This window comes from Osmia lignaria, chromosome 9 (genome assembly GCF_051020975.1).
Source record: "Osmia lignaria lignaria isolate PbOS001 chromosome 9, iyOsmLign1, whole genome shotgun sequence".
Lineage (NCBI taxonomy): Eukaryota > Metazoa > Arthropoda > Insecta > Hymenoptera > Megachilidae > Osmia > Osmia lignaria.
The window spans coordinates 14,340,876-14,360,834 of NC_135040.1; the positions used below are offsets into that span (position 1 = coordinate 14,340,876).

Genomic DNA, 19,959 nt, shown 5'->3' on the forward strand with positions numbered 1-19,959 from the left:
TAAACGCGAATTGGAAAAGTTTTAATCAAACAAGAACAATGCTCTATTTTTCTTTCAGTCATTCTAGCGGAAAATTAAATGTACTCCGAATATAGGACCTTCGCGCGCGAGTAAAGCAACAATTGCAAAGCTCTCCCATTGTGTAAATACACAGGGTGTTCTATAACGAAACTGGCAAACTTTACCGGTACGTATGAGCGTGGATTTCATTTCAGTACACCCTGTAGAGCGTATGCGCGCGTAGAATTAATAAACAGACTGGAAGCACAAGCGATAAAACCTGGCCTGGGACCATATTGCCCCGGTGCTCCATTAACAAGTAACTGGTGTAAGTTACGATACGAATCTACTGCGGATACGTGTCCCTTTGTGTACACACGCGTAGATAAACGAGGGACCAGGGTATCGATAACCGTGCTTTCGCAACACGCGAATTTCATGCGATATTTTATAAATCGTGATCCGAGCTTCCCCAGGGAAAATGGTCCGCGAAACGAGTTAAGTGCCTGTTACCAATCGTAATAAGTCTCTTGCGCGATGCACTTGCCGTGACGAATTGCTCGAGTGACACCCGCACCTTCCGTATCGAATCGCCTAAGAGTTCCATGCTTTTATATGTAATTACTTAGGATTATTTTGATTATATCTAGTCGGTTCGATACACGGTTCGACTAGTCACCGGGTTACCGGTGAATCACCGCGTAACTGGCCGATATATCGCATCCGTGTATCACTTCTTTTTATAACTAATTCTTTTGTCAACCGCGGCAGTTACATAGAAACGGGTTGTTTGTACTGTATACCTTGCTCGATTCATTGAAACAATAGAAGGCATTGAAACGATCGGAGAGTGCACCCTTGCTCTCCCACGCGATAGTAGGGTGGGTCGTTGTAAAGATTCATTCGCAAGCGTGGAAGCAATCGAAGGTATTGTACCTACATGCACCGACGGAACGTAGTTGGCTGCATTTAACGCGCAGATGACATCCGTGAAACGCATGCGCCCGCGCTATCGCGTGCATCGGGAGAGACACAAGCATAAGCCACTCTGCCTCTGGCTGTCTCTGTTACGCCAGTAAGAACGCGTGGGTCGAAGCGACCGCTACGGAGAATCGGAGACGCGACTCGGCTCGCCCAAGGAATAGTGTCGATCGTGTGTCGAGGCTCGACGGTCGACGTTCCTCTTATCGGTCGTGTTTACATTCGGAGAAAAAGAGCGAACACAGAGGGAGGTCCCTCGAGTGCGTCGATAAAGATTTTGCGCGATATGTTATTTTTTAAGTGGTGCTTCGATGCCGAGGATAGATTGGATTAGAGGATGAGGTGGTCCCATCGCTTCCAGTAGTCCTTGCTGTGATTTTCCGGTCAGTATGAGTAATTTAACTAGACAGCGACTGTGCGAACTTATGGATTACGTTATTCGGAGATGCATCTGCGAATGAAGGAAATTTCTTGAGGCTGCTTTTCTAATTAGTAGGCAAACTGTCCAGTTTATTGGAAATGACCGTACTTCGGATAGAGTAGAATCATAAGTACTCTACTTAATTTGCATAAATAGTATAACGTTGCTTTAGATATTAATATTCCGTTAAGAATCAAGTTCTCTCGTTATGCTTTACAAGCTTGCAACGACTCGGAATTGCGGACACAATTGGACTTCATTTCCCGTGGATCTGTTCGTGAAATGGGAACGAGCGGGTATTTCGATAACAGAGTTCCATTCGTTATGTCATATTAATATCGAACAGTTATATTTATTGGACGTCACTTGCAAACAAAACTTGTCAGCTCTCGGGGGGGGATGAAATCGATGGGGTGGAGGCGAAACTGTGTCACGTGTACATTCGCGTGCACGGAATAGTATTCTTTTTACAAACGAATTTAAATTAATAAATTTTAAAAATATTTTAAATACTAAAGCCTGAAGGGTTAAAAATGCGTGTTGCTCTCAAAGGAATTCTTTGCACCGGGGTCCTCTTTGTTGTGCGAATAAACCGAGGGTAAATCTATTCGCAACGCGTGCGTTGTTTTCGAAAAGAAGAAAAAAGAAATGCTGGAAAATATTTTTCCTTGTAAAAGAACACGTGCTCGTCTCTGTTGTGCATGCACGCGCTAGATAGTCGACACGTTTGTACTCGGTTCACTCGTGCGTGGCCAAGCCGCGTGGGCGGAGGACGATAAGTTTTCAAACATTTTCGTTCGTGAAAGTCCGTGTTGCGACACGCGTTGAAAAAATAATTTCAGTGTTCGTTGAATCGAGAAAACGAGTCATCCTTAACTCGCGTACGTGTACTTTAAATGCAAATAGCAGAAGTCGGTTTCTAAATAAAATATAGAATGGAAAACTTCACAAATATTTCCCCAGAGATTTCAATGATAAAAATAAAATACTTGTTAATCAACTGGAGGTAAATGCATAACTCGGTTGTGTTTTAAGTTAACGATAGGAATTAAGAAGAGGAAAGTTAATTATTTCGAATGATATATTTAATAGCGTGGCATAAAATTTATCCAATGAAATGGCGGTAATAGCAGGTAGCATAAAATTAAGTAGATTTTAAACGATCCTTAAATTGGCGATCATGTTCCTCCTCGTTATTGAACATGATTTTCTTGATCGCTGTGTATACGATGTACGGTGGCGCGATAATCGACTTCCTGCGTGCGAGTAAAACCTACGAAGCAATAGGGGTGTCTCGACCGGTCGTGTTTATCTCCGAAGACAGTAATGACCCAAGTCTGCTGCCAATGGTGCGTAGTGGACGATGATTTATCCTGTAAGGTCCGATCTGCCTAGTCGTCGTTTTTCATTCTTCGAAGCACCGTTCAAAGAGCATCGATGCATTGTTTCACTCGGTTCACTGAAGATTGATAAGCGTTACTGTTACAGTAAAATCAAAGTAGTAAGCGCGTACATTGACTAGTAAAGCGTACAGTCTCGGGCAAACGAGGATTCTTTGTTAAATGGAAGCGTAGGGGAGGTCTCTCTAGGAGGTCCGCGCGATCCATCTCAATATATTTATTAGACTTTACGCTTTTACTGTAACATACATTTACAAGGACACTCCGTGATAAACCGATGGAGAATTTACGTTTTCTTGCTGATCTTATCGTGGCCTCTGAAAGTCTGTGGACTTGAGTTATCACCCAGTCGTTTGAATCTCGAGAAAGTGTAGCATCCAAGGAGACTTCAAGGAAAACTGGAAATGAGAAATAATCAAGTAAAAAAGAATTACAAACCTTTGGTTCGGCAAATTTGAAAGTATTTCAGCGCGAAGTTTACTAAAATCTCGGTTTATTGCTCTTCTTTTATTTTTCCGCTCATATAAGATACCACGATTGTAGAAACGAGTGTAACGTCAGTCTCGAGGCCGAACTGACGTGTCGAGTGAACATTTTGAATGCGTTATGTGTCGTTCGTGGTGATTTCCGGTTTGCAAGAAGAAAGGATACGGCGCGAAGATCTATGTTTTTCATCCTTGAACCTTTAGCCTTTTTTCCCATTGCACAAGGTGGAGCTATAAAATCTTTGTACGTTGACGATGTTCTTCTCTTAAATTTCTTTTCCCTTTGTAAAAGTACTCGATTTAAATCTCCGCCAACCGGCTAGGTGTATCGTTCGAACGTCCATCAATGAAGTCATTGTTTTATCGCTTGTTTTTGAAACTTCGACTTCTTTATTGCCACGATAAAATAAAAAATATATCAATATTGCAGCTGCATATACAGCAATATTGATAAATTGTCTTCCCCTCTTTCGATAGGAATTTTTACTTGCAAGTAAATTTAATGCTATTCAAGAATTAGAATATTCCTTTTACCGATTCGGTCTTTACCATTTATGAAACAAATGATGTAATGCTGTCGCATAATAATGTCTCATAATCATAATCGTTCATACATCTTCAGATCACATTGTTGCTTAAGAAACGTAATTTGTATGCATGACATCTCTCCAATGGCATGATATTAAAAGAATATTTTTGGTTAAATCTTATGATCTGTTTAATGGGCTTCATTATTATCATAAATTTGATTAGTTCGAGGACATTGGTTAAAATTGGGTTAGGGTTGAGATGAGCCTGGAGTACCAAAATGGCGGCTGGTCCTCCCCTGCAAAATTTGCCTATTTTTATATTATACTCTATCAAGAGTATAAAATTCAGAAATATTGAAAGATCTAGGATAGCCTTGAACGTGACACTGCGCATTTTTCCTTGAATTTGCTCTTAATCAAATTCAAGCTAGTAAAGAGCAGCCGGTTGAGAAATCGAGCTTGACGCGTTGCAATATTCATGTCGGACTGAAAATTTCAAACATTGATGTAGCAATCCACATGCTCGGCTGGATTATGCGTTCAGAATTATATAATGCATCCAACACAACCTGATGAATATGTTCAGTGACTAATTCCATTAAGATACAGATCCAAGGTTCCAGGATTATCGGTAAAAAGGCAACACGACGACAACGTGTATCGACCGTGCAACAGTAATGAGCTTTACGTTGATCGCAGGTGACACATAACCTATATCTTTCCAGTAGAAATATAACCAAACAACGTGTAATTAACTGTAGAAAGAGTATAATACGGTGTCAGACATAAATTCTGAAACGAAAGACTTGCATCCTTTGAACTTGAACTTACAGTGATCTTTTCTCTCGCAATTAACGATACCGTGGATGCTGACAGTCCCCCGTGCGGAAGTGGTAGGTTCACGCGTTGTTGGTTTTATTGGATCTTCCGGTGTGCGTGCCGCACTCAAGTTACCTCGGTGCTAACATCAGGGTGACTATCTGGTTAACGCGACTGCATTTCGTTCGTACTTTCCCACATTTATAAATGGCACGTGATAGCGAACATAAACTCAATCATCCATTTCTTTTAATATTCAACGTTTTTAACAAACGTATTTCGCTTATTTATTAAATTACATACAATATGTCATCCACTTGCCGACTGTCGGTAATCAATAATTTAGTAGACAGTTGCTAAGGAAGTTTTTTTACTCCTACTGAACTTTGTAACAATATTTTTGTACATCTTGTACGTTACCGAGATGAAACGTATGCGAATAGAATCCTGTATGATTGACTGTATAAGAGAGTAGGTAAACATTGACCATTGTCTGTGTCTATCTCCGAAACGTGGGAACGAGTCAAGTGTTTAACTCGAACGATTGCCGAGAGCGACAGGCGAACTGACGTAGACCACACAAAGCTCATAAAACGATATTCAGAATAAACGAGCGAGCGTCACTCGCGCGTATATTTTCAGATTTTCCTGCTGAAAACGATGCGATGAGTAAGGAAGATGAAATTGCAAAATTTTCTTTATGTCTCTTTATTGCTGTCGGAAGCAAAACAATTCTAAGATATTCGAATGTGAAATCATCCCTTGGTCACTGCACCTTTCGCTGCTTAGCCGGTAAGTCCCTGGATCCAAGATGGCGCCTTCCGGAACCAGAGTTCGAATCGACGAGACAATCGAGGCTCTAATTAAATAGATAATTAGAAAGCAATATCTCGATTATTTCTCATACCTGTGCGAACGATTTCTCCTAATTTCAAATACAGCCCACTTCTTTCCCATTAAACTAGTATTGATTTATGGGGCGACTGCGTGTATAATCGAATGAAACTTATTAAAGAAATGGTAACGTATGTACAATTGTCATGGTCGTCATCTCGAGAACAATAGAGATGACCTTTACTTATTCTTCTTTTTGCGATAAAAAAAAAAAAATGTTTTTAGTAAATTCATAGCGTACACCGAGTAAAGGTCAGCTATGCATATGTAAGATGCAGTTTGATCAGCATTACGAATTTCAAGAAGTGACTCACTCGTGTATCTGTGTGCATAGTTGTATCTAAACACATTTGTAGACATTTCCCCAACGGAATTGATACGAATTCTTCCGTTTAGTAAGTTGCAAATATTTAAGAAGCTTTTATGCAACGATTATGATCGATAAAATGTTTATTATCTTTTGTAAATGTGAAAGTAGAAAATTGTCTCCGAGGCGCATGGCCTTTTTCAGTAACGATTTGATCAACTTTCGTGGAACAAATGATCGAATCATATACGATTGACGCATAATTGTATAAATAGAGACTGTCGTCACGTGTTTCACAAAAATACAACAGTCTTAAGGCGTATGGTAATGAGTGGTCTTGATCTCGAAGAGATTGTTTAGCTCTTGCGAAATCTATGATAGTTTACTGCTGTTAATAAGCAGAACTTGGATGAAAATGAATTTTGAAATATTCTCAAGAATTTTCTGTCAGGGAGTCAACTTTACGCTTCCTCTGGTTGTAACAACGCATTGTATCGTTGCAGATGAACCACGTTCAAGGTGCAGATCATGGGATGACGTAGGACCGACTAAAATGGAAACTGTCGGCCAAACGCACAGACAGCATCCTTCGTTGGAGGCAACCAGGTCGAACACTTCCACGCAATCGGCTAGAAGCGAGGACTCTTGGTGCTCGGCGTCGGATCATGACCTCTCTTCGGACGATGAAAGCGAGAAGAGTAATATCAGTATTAAGTAAGCATCCTTTCCTGCTCGGCTGCTCGTATATTGTAACGGTGTTTAATTAATCTAAACAATTGTTAATTCGTCGCAGAAGTAATTGCCAATTGAGAAACACGTTGCACAAGGCGAGGACGTTGTGCGACAAGTGGAGGTCGCAGAATATGCGAGTGAACAATGCTGACCCATTGGATTCGCCCGGGAACCATGGAAGACTATCCAGATGGTTTAGCATTCGAAGAGGATCAACTCAGCAATACGATGTTGATTCCTCTGATACTGTTTCTCTCACAAGTCCCATCAAAACCCCTCAAATGCCGCAACTATGCGAGGCAAGATTTTGCCAGAATTTATTCAGATGTTTATTTAGGTAGTTAATAGGTTTATTTAACTGTATATACTTGTATCAGGTCGAAGAAGAGAACAGCGCGATTGTGCAGTTCCAGTGTATGCAACAACGCAGACAAACGCCGCCTGCTCTTCCACCGACACCTCCGAATTTAACTCCTCAACAGCTGAAACGTCGACACATAGTAGCCGCTATAGTACACTCCGAGAACAGTTACGTGTCCACGTTGCAGAGGCTAGTAAATGTATCGTATCATCTCTAATACATGTATCCGTTTAGCAAGTATTTCGTGGAATCGAAGATATTAACGGATACCGTTTCAGGATTACAAGAAACCTTTGGAGGAGTCCTCGCCGCCTATATTGAGTCAGGCGAAAATAGCGACTTTGTTTCATAGATTGCCTGAGATTCTGCAATGCCATACGTTGTTCAGAATCGCGTTAGCGGAATGCGTTCGTTCATGGGACAAAGATGAAAAGTTAGGAGACGTATTTGTAGCGAGTTTCAGTAAAGCTATCGTTCTCGACATTTATAGCGGGTTTATAAATAATTTTTCAGTAGCTATGGACTTGGCTAAGCAAGAATCAAAAAGAAAGACTGCACTTGCTGATTTTTTCAAGGTGCGTGCCTGGACAACTATTGCCTTTCCTTTTATTCGAGTCATCATTTTTATTCGTTGTTACAATATTTACAGGTTAAACAAATAAGCGCACACGATAGGCTGTCATTTTTCGGATTAATGGTTAAACCCGTACAGAGGTTTCCACAATTTATATTGTTCTTGCAAGTGAGTACATCAACGAGTTGCACGTTTAATTTGATTTACACTAATTGTGCATCAGAGTGATACAAACTTTCATTAGGACTTATTGAAACATACGCCCCAAGGACATCACGATAGAATGTCGTTACAATTAGCGTTGACCCAATTAGAGAGCCTGGCGGAAATGTTGAACGAAAGGAAACGAGAAGCTGAACAGTTTCAAGCGTTTAAAGAAATGTTACGACACGTGTCTGGTAAATTATCTCATCGTCCTCTCTCGTCTTCGTCCAGGTATCTTATTAGAGAAGATAACGTCACGCAACTGGTAAGCGTATAACTTTTAATATCACAATGCAATACATGTATTATTTACATGTAAAATCAATTATTATAGGAGTTTAATCAAAATGGCATGATAACTAAATCCAAGAGAAGAAGGTTATTGTTGTTAAACGATCTCGTAGTATGCGTTTCCGTAACCCCACGGTCCACAGAGGACTTCAGTGGAAGCGAGAGATTAACCTTAAAATGGACGTATCCTGTATCAGATATAGAGGTATGCACTTGTAGTTTGAGACTTAGCATACTTAACGTTATTATGACAATAGCGATAATAGCGACGGTGTTATACAGGGCGGATAAGACATGTATATATTTTGTTACAGATTCAGGATACAAGTACTTCGCCAACGCTAAGCCGCTTATTGACTGCCGGCTTGAACAAAGGTGGCAGCCTGAAGTCCGACAAAAGCGGAGAGGGTGGACAAGCGGGTGCGGATAATCTCTGTGTAGAAATGAACGATTTAATGCACGATTACGAGGTGATGTCTAGGATAAGTGATTTAGTTGCACAACTAAAGGGTAAATACGAGGTAAGGAATAATAGTTAATTAAGTCATTTGGTATTGTATGTATTTGTACAAATGAATGTTTTTGATTTAAAGGGAATGACGCTTGAGAAAACTAAGCAAATCTTACAGTCTATACAACTTTCGATCCAACAAAAAGACGAGGATATGGTTTGGGCAGATAGTTGTTGTTTACAGTTAGTAACGAAACAAGGCCAGATGTACACGTTCCAAACCGAGAATCCTCTAGTAAAAAAAGACTGGATAACAGAACTTAGGTTAGCCCAACTAGCCTTAGATCCGAACAATTCTCCTTCTTGGGAAGTACCTGAACAAGAACAAAGACCATCCACGAAAATGCCACTTTTCGTTAGCTCGCAACAAGTGTATCATTCGCAACATCAAACAGAAGTAAGCCACCTTCGATATAATAGAATACTTTAAATTTCAGGAAAGCAGTACTTAAGATAAACCTTCTTTAGGTACGTTGCGGTTGCTACTATACGACGCAAAATTCTCGACCCACCAGGCGTCGTGGCAGAAGTCAAAGTTACTTGTGGATATGTACAGGAGACGGTATATCCAGTCATATAACAGTATTCGGTCAATCAACAACAGCATCGACGACTTTACTGAAACAGGTCACCGCTTTCGATTTAGTAGAAACTAGAGTGGCTGCTATAGAATTTATAAAGGGTGTGTCGTCTGATCCGTTATCGTTGGCGAACGATCTCGTCTGGATGGGCACAGATTCTCGGAAAATAATCATTTACGCCGCCTCGGAGCCAGAGAAACAAGAACAGCTAGGAAACTACTCCGTATCCGGCCCGGTGATACAGATCAAGCATCACTGCGACAATGTTTTTGTCGCGTTGGGTATTGGTCTGCTTCTTTTGTTCAAGAGACAAGCGGACGGCACTTGGAACCTCAGAGATCCATTCGTAATATCCCTGGGCAGCGAACCGGTCTCGTGTTTGATGCCAATCAATACATCGGTGTATGCTGCCTGTGGTAAGAAAGTTTGGGTACTTCATGGGGTGAATGGTGACATTACAAAGAGTTTCAGCGTGCAACACGAACATGTTGGTAGCGTGAAACTGATGGCTCATTCCGGAGTTGGGCTTTGGGTTGCTCTGAAAAATTCCAGCACCGTCTGCCTGTATCACACGGAAACGTTTAAACATTTACAGGACATCAACATAGCGTCCAATGTACTGAGAGTGACGAGATCGAATAACGCTACGAATTCATGCGGCGACAACTTAAATAACAATCAGACCACTGTCACGGTGACAGCACTGTTGGCGTGCAAAGGGCTTCTCTGGGTTGGTACTAACGTAGGCATAAGTTTGACGATTCCTCTCCCCCGATTAGAAGGAGTGCCCATCATCAGCGGCCGTGTAAATATTTCTTATCACGCCCATTTCGGTCCTATTACTTTTCTCCTTGCTATTCAAAATCCTAAGAACACGATAAACTGTCCAACCGCTACGGAAGAGATCAATGACGAGGAAACTGTGCAATTGAGGTCGAAGGAAACAGAGAACAGTAGAAGTACCAGGGATCGAGCGAGCTTGGATTCTTCCATGTCAAATAGTATTATTAAATTGAAGCAACAACTGGCAGGCAGCCCGGTAATGTTAAGACGGAAACGAAGCAAGGAGTACGAATACAAAGGTTCGAAAACGCTCCCAAGAGGTCTCGGTTCTGGTGGAGGTTTTCTCTCGAGCTCGATGTCCGGATCACAGAGCTCCGGGGAGAATTGCGACGTTTACGGTTTATACGGTGAACTGATGTACGTAAAAGATTACGAGAACGAGAACAGCTCCGGTATCGATCCGATCTATGAATCCTTGAGAAGAAGCGAGCCAGAATTGGCAGCCATACCAAATAAAGTTAGTACCTTAGATCGTAGATTGAAGATGAAGATTACAAGACCAAGGTCCTTGGATTTATCGAATTGGTCTGTCGATTCTCACGCCAGTTCTCTGTACACGTCGTCAGGTTCCGAAGAAAATATTTCTCTGAAAACTGGGAAATTGTCACGGAACAGTAGCACAGCTAGTCGAAATGGCCCATACGAAACGACCACCCCTAACAGTAGTATAGTACAATCGGTACCGGAAGCGATACCGCCGCCTAATAATCTGAAACCAAATGGCAAAAAGATCAATAAGACATTGCAGCAGGTAGAGCAACCTAAACGGACTGTTCTGACGTTGATGGGTGGTCGTGGTTACATCAATTGGAGACAACTGAACGCGCAGTCCGTCCCCGACAAGGCCTCTAAATCGGGTTACACTTTCAAAGATCCCAACAGCAACGATGCTCATATCGTGCTTTGGGAGATGAAATTATGATACTCAGTTAGATTAGGCCCATCGTTACGCCTACTATTGTCAGTATGGATAGAAAGGTTTAATGCTTCTTTCAGGCCGATCACGATGATGAGCTCGTAGTATCGGTAAATAGGACCAAAAAAAAAAAGCTATCGTCGAACTGATATTCGTTTAAGTAATAAGGATATTTGTTAATTGATTAACGCGGTTTTAAGTTAGTTACACGGCAGGTGTTCGATGAACTGTAATATCGAGACCAGGTTAACCGAGTCGAATCTCCTTACTCTGTCGGCAGTGCAAAGATCTAGTTTTCACGTAGCTCTCTAAATAAAAAGTCTTTTGTATTTTATAACAACGCTTACATCTTGTAGTCTCATTACAGGTCTTAGGTTTCGTTATTAGACTCCCGTCTATCGTGTACGCTCGTATACGTTGTTCAGTTATATCTCAACTGTATTATTTCTTTTTCTCTTCGTTGTGAAAATTTAATTGGAGGAAAATTAAGAATCTCCTGCGTATTTATGGTTATAAATATTTACAGAAGGATTAATAAATGTATCAGTTTTAAGTAATATACGAGTGTACGCGTTATTGAGAAGAAAATGAAGTTTCGAGGTATATTTTAATAAATATTGTTATCTCTTAGTAGCTACAAACTTAAAACAGTGGTATCCTCGATAAATAATCTATAATTATTACGGAAATTCAAAATTATTTCAGATATCATAATAAATATGATAGTACAGAAAAATAATAACGAGTACCACTGATTTAAGGTTCAAGTTCCCGAGTTTTCTTAACTCGATGATCAGATATGAATTTGTATGATAATACGAATATGAAACGTTGTCTTTATACGCAGGACGTTTCGCATTGTTTTGAAGAGGATCAAATTTTTAAGAGTTTCACGTTTTCATTTTCGAATCTTGTTGATGAAAATTTATAAAGAGCCTCTTTCCGTACGGGGTGAGATAAAAAAAAAAAGCACAGAGCAGTGCCTGTGATTTATTCTTCTGATGTATTAGTGCCTCAACTTGGCCACAAAGAATTTTTGACAATATTAAAAATTGTTTTTTAATTTTTTTTTCATTCATCGATGCTACAGAAAAAAGAACAATGAAACAGTTCGGAACTCCGGTACAAGTTTATCGGGCACGTTTAGTTTTACGATGAAATCAGTAGTACAACATTTGATTGTTTAATTTTGACGTTTTTTTTGAAAAGTCTCTTATTGCTGTTACACTATAGCCTGGACGATTGTACGTCCAGTATATTTAATAGCATTTTCTGAGAGTGCGTAAGATATTTTATATCCTTTATAAAATGTTAGCACGTTAAACATCTATGATATATATATATTTTACTGCCAAATGCGATAGAGATTTCTCGAAAGAGGAAAAAGGATCGGCAAATGGAAAAACCCGTAAAGCAAGAAAGAATGTGATAGGAAAAAAAGAAAGAATATTAGAAAGGAAAAAAAAAATTTATATCAGTTACCCAGTGAGAAAAGTATATCATAGTTTTTTCGCAAATGTGCTGTTAAGTTGTTTTTTTGCTACCGGCATGGACGAACGGAAGTCTGCGTGTACATATATATTTTCAAAGGAAATTAATTTTTCTATTAAAATCCTGGATAGATTTATATTTTGTACACTACCTTTTTTTTTTGTTTAGGTTTATATAAATATATATAATGTAATCTTATTTTGTATTTATACGGATGATACATACTGTGAAATTTGTTCAGCAATACTTGTGTTCCATACACGTACACGCACGCATTACGCAAAATACGCGCACATGTATTTATTACTTAAAAAGACCGTATCGTTGTATCATTGTTAATATGAATTCGAAAATTTTGTTACGTTAGGTTTCTTCGAAAAATCTCTTCGATTTAATCATTTTTACTATTTGTATTGCTATATTGCTGAATACTATTATTTAAAAAAAGAAACGTAAGATTCTTTCCCCTTCCGGTTTGCAACCCCTCTTACTCTGTTAAACATTACTCCTGAAAATTCCTCCGGTTGCCTCCTGCCAGGGGCAGTTCGGAGCACGTATAATTTTTATTAATGATGTAAGGTTTATAGAAAATGTTATAGACGGTATTACATTTTTTTCAGATATATAGTTTATTTCTTTGTACAATATTACGATATGTTTACATTTTATAATATGGCGCATAAATAATTCATTCGTATAGTTCTACCGATATCGCTTTGAACATTTCTCGACAAGGAAAATGAATTTACACATTATTTATTTGTTTTCACGTCAATACGTTTCGTGACACACTACGATATGCATGGAATAAGTACGATACGTGTACTATACAATATGAGATGTTTTATCTATCCAGTAAATTACGTTCTACTACTTCGGTTTAAAATTCATAAATTCATCGCTACAATGCATTCCTCTTTCATTTTGTAAATAATCATTCAAAATTTTCGACGGATATCTTATTACGATTTACAAATTAAAAAAGTGCTATAGTTTAAACAGTTGTCTGAAAAGAAATGTTTTCTCTATCGTGTTTTTTTCTTAAACATGTAACTTCAGTTTTATATTAATATGATTTCGTAAAAAAGAATATGTTACAGAAGTTAAACTAGACTTATAGTATACTTCATTTCATTACTTTTCATTCACTATACACGATAGAGAATTGATTTTATACATGTAACAAACAACTAATGTTTTTTACTCTGATATGGTGCTCTATTAATACTACGTTATATCTATACTCATTTAATTACAATCATTTCATCTGTTTACTTATGACAATGCCAGTAAAGTATTAAGCAATAGTCTATTATCTACATTGACATTCTACTACAGAAGTGTAAGCATATGATAAAGTATTACTTTTTTTTTTTTACATAAAAAGAAAATTAAAGCTTAACTGGAAGTTTAGAAACTATTTAGTCGCAAATTGAAATTTCAAGTAGATTTGATTAGACAATTTTGAAACTTTAAATTAGTTGCATTAGGAGTAGTACTTTCTGTTTTGCTTCAAAATAGTTAAGAGATAAAGTATAGCAGAGAAGATGTATAAATTGTATTCAGTTAACAACAACTTGAAATCTTTCATTTATGCGTACACTTTTCTGTATAATATATATATATATATACTTAATTAACATATTAATGGTTCATTTGTTACTTTTTTTAAACATATTTAAATACTTGGTTACGTTTAGTCTTATATGGTACTTCATTTTGTTAAAAGTATATCAAAATTGAAAGGCGCAAATCGACCAGTGTTTGGTAAAGAATCAAACACACTATAACTCTTAGCTTTAAAATATAAATCCTTTTTGTCTCATATAAAGCATGATCAATCAGCCACATTATGCAAAATGCATATATGAGCTGTATATTCCTTTTTTTTTTAGACTTTAGAGTATTGCAATAACTGCAAGTATATTATTCTATTACATGTATTTATAAAATACCTATATATATACATATACGTACACGTATGTAATGCAGATAACATAATACATAATACCTGCCCGAGCTGTCTCTATTCCATCGCACACTTAAATATTCAGTGCTGTGTTTAAACATAAAATATACTCGACTTGTGAGGAAGTTAAACTTCTCCTTACAGGCAATGGGTAAAAATTATAAACCGTTCATTCGATTAATGAAAAAAATAAATGGTTACCAATTAAGAGTTACTATGAAATACATAATACTGTTAGAAACTGTATCAACGTCCGACTACATTTAATGAATTTTCAATATTACATTTTTTACATAATATTGAAAATATCATCAGAAACATCATAACGCATACGTATGTCAGCTCTCACATTGCATACATGTCTTGCTTAATGTCCATAATTTAGTAAATTCATTCTCAATAACATCTGAACTTTTTCCTTCGCGTTTAACATGAAACTTAAATTAAATTTTGTACGCAGATAAACTAAATAGTATTTTTTGTTTCGTACGAAAGAATTACACGTGTTTTTCCTTTACTTTCTTTTGCGCACTTTTTATATAATTAACGTATCTATAACTTAATGGTACTCGAAAAATGAAAATTTATCAGAGGTAGCATTTGCATGTTTCGTAAAACAATAAAGAAGCATTTATATTTTTATGAAAAATAAAGGAAGACTTTAGATCGACTTGTATAAATATAAAAATAATTGATACGATGTAATATAAACGTTAATAATTTTGCTGCTGATACGTAATTACTCATACTGGTGAAAAAATTATTTCAGAAATTCTTATTCGTAATAATTAACAAGTGTGCCCAAGTATGTAATCTTATTATAATTAATATTTTTACTTTTTTGGAATACTCAAGATTAGTTTACCTAATTTGATTTTTTATAATTTCATTTATATAACTTCTGTGCGTATATGCAATCATACGATATGTCATTTACAACAATTTTTGGCCAAAATTTATTGCAAAACACATGGAAGCATAAGTAGTAAACATTACTAGTTCGTAACATTATACCAAAAATATTGGTAAATACCACAATAATATAAATCATATTAATTAAAGCATATATCACTTCTAATAATAATAATAATATGAAAAAGTAAATGTAAGCGAATAATAAATTAGTAGCGTCTAATTATATGTGCATATAATATGTATATGTACATACCACACATAGGAAATATACTAAAACATAATAAATACTAGTTAAATCGAAGCTGCAATTGTTACGTAAAAATGAAATTAATGAACATAAAAATCATTACTTGACTAAAGAAGGGCAGTGTTCTTGTACTATAATTATATTAATTACTCGCATATTTTTTAGCTTCTTATCGCTGAAATCGTTATCAGAATGTCCTCAAACAATGAAATATCAAATTGATATTAAGTACACAAATACGACTTTTTGTTTTTCAAATAGCAAAGATTATTTTTTAAGCTAGCCAAACACGATAAACCGTTAATGGAGGCACAGTGAAAGTTATATTAATGTAAATCAACAAATTTAAGTAGCAACAGTAAATATATCGTTGTTATCAAGCGATATTCAAATTAACGCAGCATCAATGCTACCGTTATAATAGTATAAAAAAGTTAATCAGTACAGTAAAAAAAATAATGTAAATATACCGTGTAAAAAATATTTGTAATTATATAATATACACAAGAAACAATACTACAGTAAACTAAAAATAACAATGGTCCCGAAATTGTTGCTATGAAAAACGTGGAAATTGGTAACCCATGAATAAATTTATCAAGTCTCAGTCAACTTACAAACCTCGTTTCGTCAAACATCCAATAATGGACTGATGTTTTAAACGTTCTATATCAAAGTGATAATTATGTCCAATATATGCTGTCATAACAAGTACACCATATGTATAAAAACCATTTGCTCTTATACGTGTGTACGTTTCTTCACATATATATCAAATGGTGAGGACAGAAAAAGAAAATGTTAATCACCTAGAGAACAACGTCGGGCAGGGAGCAATGCCACTAGGCTAATTGCGTCCCACTTCGTCCACCATGATGTCCCATTCCGATCATAGAACCTCCACCGCCGATATCGTCGCGTACGATCTTTCGTTCTTTGTAATAAATTTCTTCGCTTTCTTTATCGCATAATAACAACACAGCTCCACCGAACAAAAATATAGCTGCACCCCAACCAACTCCATATGCCCAACCAAATTCCCAAGACGTTCGATTTCCTGTAACACAATACATTATAATAATTTTATTGTATCAATGATATACTTTTCACGCATGTAAATTTTAAGATACATCTCAAAATTGTACAAAACTATACGTATACTTACCGAGATTAAGTTCTGTAGCAAAACACACAGGGTATACTACTAAGGCTATTAGGAGGGATACCACTAAAATGCAAGAAAGTGTATTACTTTTCATACATGTACATAAAATAATGAGGAGAAAGTACCTCTTAATTAGTTTTAAATGTACGTACATGCAAAACCCATACAGAAGACTGCAAATCTGTAATACCTATGCTTCTCACGGTTATCTTGAGATCTTAAACCAAGACCAGTGAGAATTGTTGCAGCAATATCTGTTAACAAACATACCACGCACAAGGCAGCAGCTGCTTTCATATAGGCTAAAAAGATAAAAATAAAAGTAAATGAAGAATCATGAGTAGAGAAATCTCACAAAGTGAAATTGATCATCTTTTTCATACCAACATCTCTAGCCTGATAACATCCAGCTGTATCTGGCAAATTAAATGGTACAGGTGTAGGAGCACCTTCTTCTATGCAATGTGCAAACAAACCCTGTCTCCATCCTAATGCCATTAACCAATCTGTAGAAGCTAAACCCATTATCATCAACAGTATCACTATTATTCCACATATAAATGCTATCACCTGTAATCAACAAAAAATAACATTTTCATGAATATCAAGACAAAAAAAAAAGATCAGATCAGAGAATGAAAATTTGCATAGGATACCACAACAAATAGTTAGGCAAAACAATTGATCCAGTATAGATATAACGCTATTATCTCTTTGCCGCAAAAGATCAGTAAAAAAATACCTGTGCGATTTCGGTATCGCCCATGTGATCTTCCGCGACTGTATACATGATCATCGTAGATCCACAGTACACTTGTAAAGATTAGTCCCAATGGATGAAAGGAGGAATTTAATATTCAATTAAATCCGTTTCTAATTCACTGGTTTTTTGGTTTTTGTGACAAACACCACTTACGGAACATCGTATACCTTTTTACGAACCACCCTCGATAGACAACAAAGCATTTATAGAGATTGTTCAAAGTGGTAAAACTTTCACGAATGACAAACACCTCCAAGGTAAACACGTTTCACGTTTTACGTACTTTTATCAAATTTACAAAAGAATTTTTTCGCCGCGTCGGGTTGAATATCGCGCGAATTACATTATTATCACGGGTTTTTCTCTGAATGCTCGTCAGAAATGTAAAAAAGTTGTTCGTTTAGCGAGGTCAGTCAGAGATACTCTCTGTTCGAAGTTGGGGGAGTAATTGGGTTCCAGGGAAGCTGCGCCCATTAAAGGTCGTGGCGCAGTGCGCGTACATGGTAGAGGGTGCTTTTTAATATAGACGAAACTTGAGACGAGCGTGTTCCATTTACAGGAAATTTTTCTTTATCATAATCGTATAAACAATTTCATTTTCTTAACTGATTACTCTCATTTTCTTTTTTTTTTTTTTAACAGATTTCGATAATGTTTAATATAAAAGCAACAGATGATTACAACTTTAGATTTAGTCATATTGATCTAATGTTTAATCAAATTTAACCTGAAGTATTTATTATTTTATCTATCTCCATACTAATTTTTTAGTACAATTACAATTGTTTTACCAGTTTGTACATTTACTGCTTCTAACAATATGAAGTACAACTTTTTGTAATTTAATTTCTAGAATATCATAATTAGAGTAAATAGAAAATAATAAAAGATTGAAGCTTACCTTTAATGGTCTAGTAATAGTGATTGTTTCAATGGTAGTTGTTTGTGGCATTGTTAATTGGCTGGAAGAAAAATAAAATAAATTCATAATAATGAAGGAACAAATAAAGATTAATGTAACTGAGTAAAAGTAACACTTTCATAAAGAATAAGAAATAATAAAAAAATTATATGAATAACCATGTTTGATCAGATAATGGAATGAAAGATCATTAACAAGCTCTATGGATCCTGTTAATATTTATTACATATGAACATTACATTTTATGTCAACAAATTCTTTTAAGTTCTGACATAAATTATATACTTGTATAATAAATACAATTGTACTATTTTACCTATTGGTGATTTTCATAATACATAGATAAGCAAATTACAAAAATGGAAAAGCATGTTAGTTCATTATGCGAGGTTTATTATATATATTGATAAATATTTTTCATATGTACTGATTGATATAAAATATCATTTATACGTCCTGTACACTACATTAAATAGGAAAATACTTTTCATTTTAACAATTATTCTGAACAAAACAATACACTTACAATAATCGATATATTCACTTTAGAGCCTTATCAATCGCTATGACACACATCAAGTCCTAAATGGAAGAATTCAGTCTCAAGATTCGATGGCTGAAACAAATCGTTTGTTAATACTAGGTTAATTTCGAATAGATAAACAACAACACGATTTGCTTTTAAGGGTTATGTCATGAGAAATGTCAACAACAGGTCTCAGTTTGTTCACTCCACACTTCTATCCTTCTGACTGCTGACACGCATACAATGAGAAAATGCAGATTGTTTCAATGAATAATCACTTGAAAGGTTTGTGGAAGAAAAACGCTGTTATTGGCTCTTGTGTTGAGATTTCTAACCTCGATACTGATTGGCATTTCACGTATTTTTCCTAAACGACGAATAAAACTCACTGCTCACGGCATTCCTGTCTTGTTACATCCAATAGAAAAAGTGATTTCAAAGTAACAATCTGAGAGTTATCCAATGAAAGAATGATATTCAATGTTTTATATTAAGAACGCCAATACTATCTTCCACAAATTATTATTTATCTGCACGAAGCAGATCTGTATTTTTTATTACAACTTATACATATCTATATACACGACAATTTTAATTTCTTAATACAATATATTCCTAACAAAACATATAAGATTTCTTATGAAAGAATTCAAATGTATTTGAAATAGATATTATTCATTTTTTAAAACATATAGAGATTAGTAGTATATAAAATGTAAAACATGAATCGTTACCTCATTATAAAGGAATTTTCAAGTTCATTAATAATAACAAATACGGTATTGAGAGTATGAAACATGTGGACATATCTAAATATGATGATGACGTCATCGAATGACGTCAGCACCACCACACTTTGAGGGATCACATAAACGTTTATGTTGAGAATATGTATTCGCTTACATTTAATCATTCGCTTCATTCATTTTTTTGTTTAAATATTATTTCAGAATAATCTTGTACAAAAGTGTAGGGAAAATTTTAATTGAAAAATGATGCATTTGTTCATCGCCTTCTTTCTGTTTATAATCTTTATTTATATGTGATACATATCTTTTTAACGTAAATTAACGTAAGATTGAATACATTGGATAGTTAATACTATTATATT

General features: G+C 36.1%; 2 protein-coding genes across 11 annotated transcripts in view; one reads left to right on the forward strand and one right to left on the reverse strand.

Annotated features, from left to right (window-relative positions):
• The window catches only part of LOC117605150 (rho guanine nucleotide exchange factor 10), a 27,592-nt gene extending 15,660 nt beyond the window's left edge, over positions 1–11,932 (forward strand). For 3 of the 6 annotated variants that reach the window (XM_034326138.2, XM_034326142.2, XM_034326153.2), the window contains 10 exons: positions 6,341–6,551; positions 6,631–6,868; positions 6,947–7,129; positions 7,209–7,505; positions 7,580–7,672; positions 7,749–7,973; positions 8,043–8,204; positions 8,314–8,520; positions 8,593–8,907; positions 8,979–11,932. In XM_034326138.2, coding sequence (XP_034182029.2) covers positions 6,341–6,551; positions 6,631–6,868; positions 6,947–7,129; positions 7,209–7,505; positions 7,580–7,672; positions 7,749–7,973; positions 8,043–8,204; positions 8,314–8,520; positions 8,593–8,907; positions 8,979–10,856 — 3,809 coding nt within the window. In that variant the 3' untranslated portion in view covers positions 10,857–11,932. Of the gene's footprint in view, positions 1–966; positions 1,365–2,194; positions 4,517–6,340; positions 6,552–6,630; positions 6,869–6,946; positions 7,130–7,208; positions 7,506–7,579; positions 7,673–7,748; positions 7,974–8,042; positions 8,205–8,313; positions 8,521–8,592; positions 8,908–8,978 lie in introns of those variants that run through there. The other 3 variants (XM_034326169.2, XM_034326161.2, XM_034326144.2) reach the window with 3 other exon arrangements.
• A 2,511-nt stretch (positions 11,933–14,443) lies between these two features.
• On the reverse strand, positions 14,444–19,681 carry LOC117605396 (transmembrane protein 47). 5 transcript variants are annotated; one of them, XM_034326694.2, is made up of 7 exons: positions 19,583–19,681; positions 18,849–18,938; positions 18,302–18,362; positions 17,021–17,207; positions 16,790–16,939; positions 16,638–16,700; positions 14,444–16,529 (listed from the first exon to the last, which is right to left on the reverse strand). In XM_034326694.2, the coding sequence occupies exons 3-7, from the start codon at positions 18,350–18,352 to the stop codon at positions 16,315–16,317; spliced, it is 666 nt and encodes a 221-aa protein (XP_034182585.1). In that variant the 5' UTR covers positions 18,353–18,362; positions 18,849–18,938; positions 19,583–19,681; the 3' UTR covers positions 14,444–16,314. The 5 variants fall into 5 exon arrangements, with proteins under 5 accessions (XP_034182585.1, XP_034182599.1, XP_034182609.1 ...); XM_034326708.2 differs by lacking the exon at positions 19,583–19,681 and adding an exon at positions 19,238–19,379; XM_034326718.2 differs by lacking the exon at positions 19,583–19,681 and adding an exon at positions 19,184–19,214.
• Between the last annotated feature and the right edge of the window lie 278 nt (positions 19,682–19,959).

Coding starts and splice junctions, on each gene's coding strand:
- LOC117605396 (XM_034326685.2), bottom strand. CDS start 17,433: ATGATCATGTATACAGTCGCGGAAGATCACATGGGCGATACCGAAATC. Junction 17,208..17,379: donor GCGATACCGAAATCGCACAG/GTATTTTTTTAC, acceptor TGTTGATTACAG/GTGATAGCATTTATATGTGG. Junction 16,701..16,789: donor CTTCTGTATGGGTTTTGCAT/GTACGTACATTT, acceptor CTTGCATTTTAG/TGGTATCCCTCCTAATAGCC.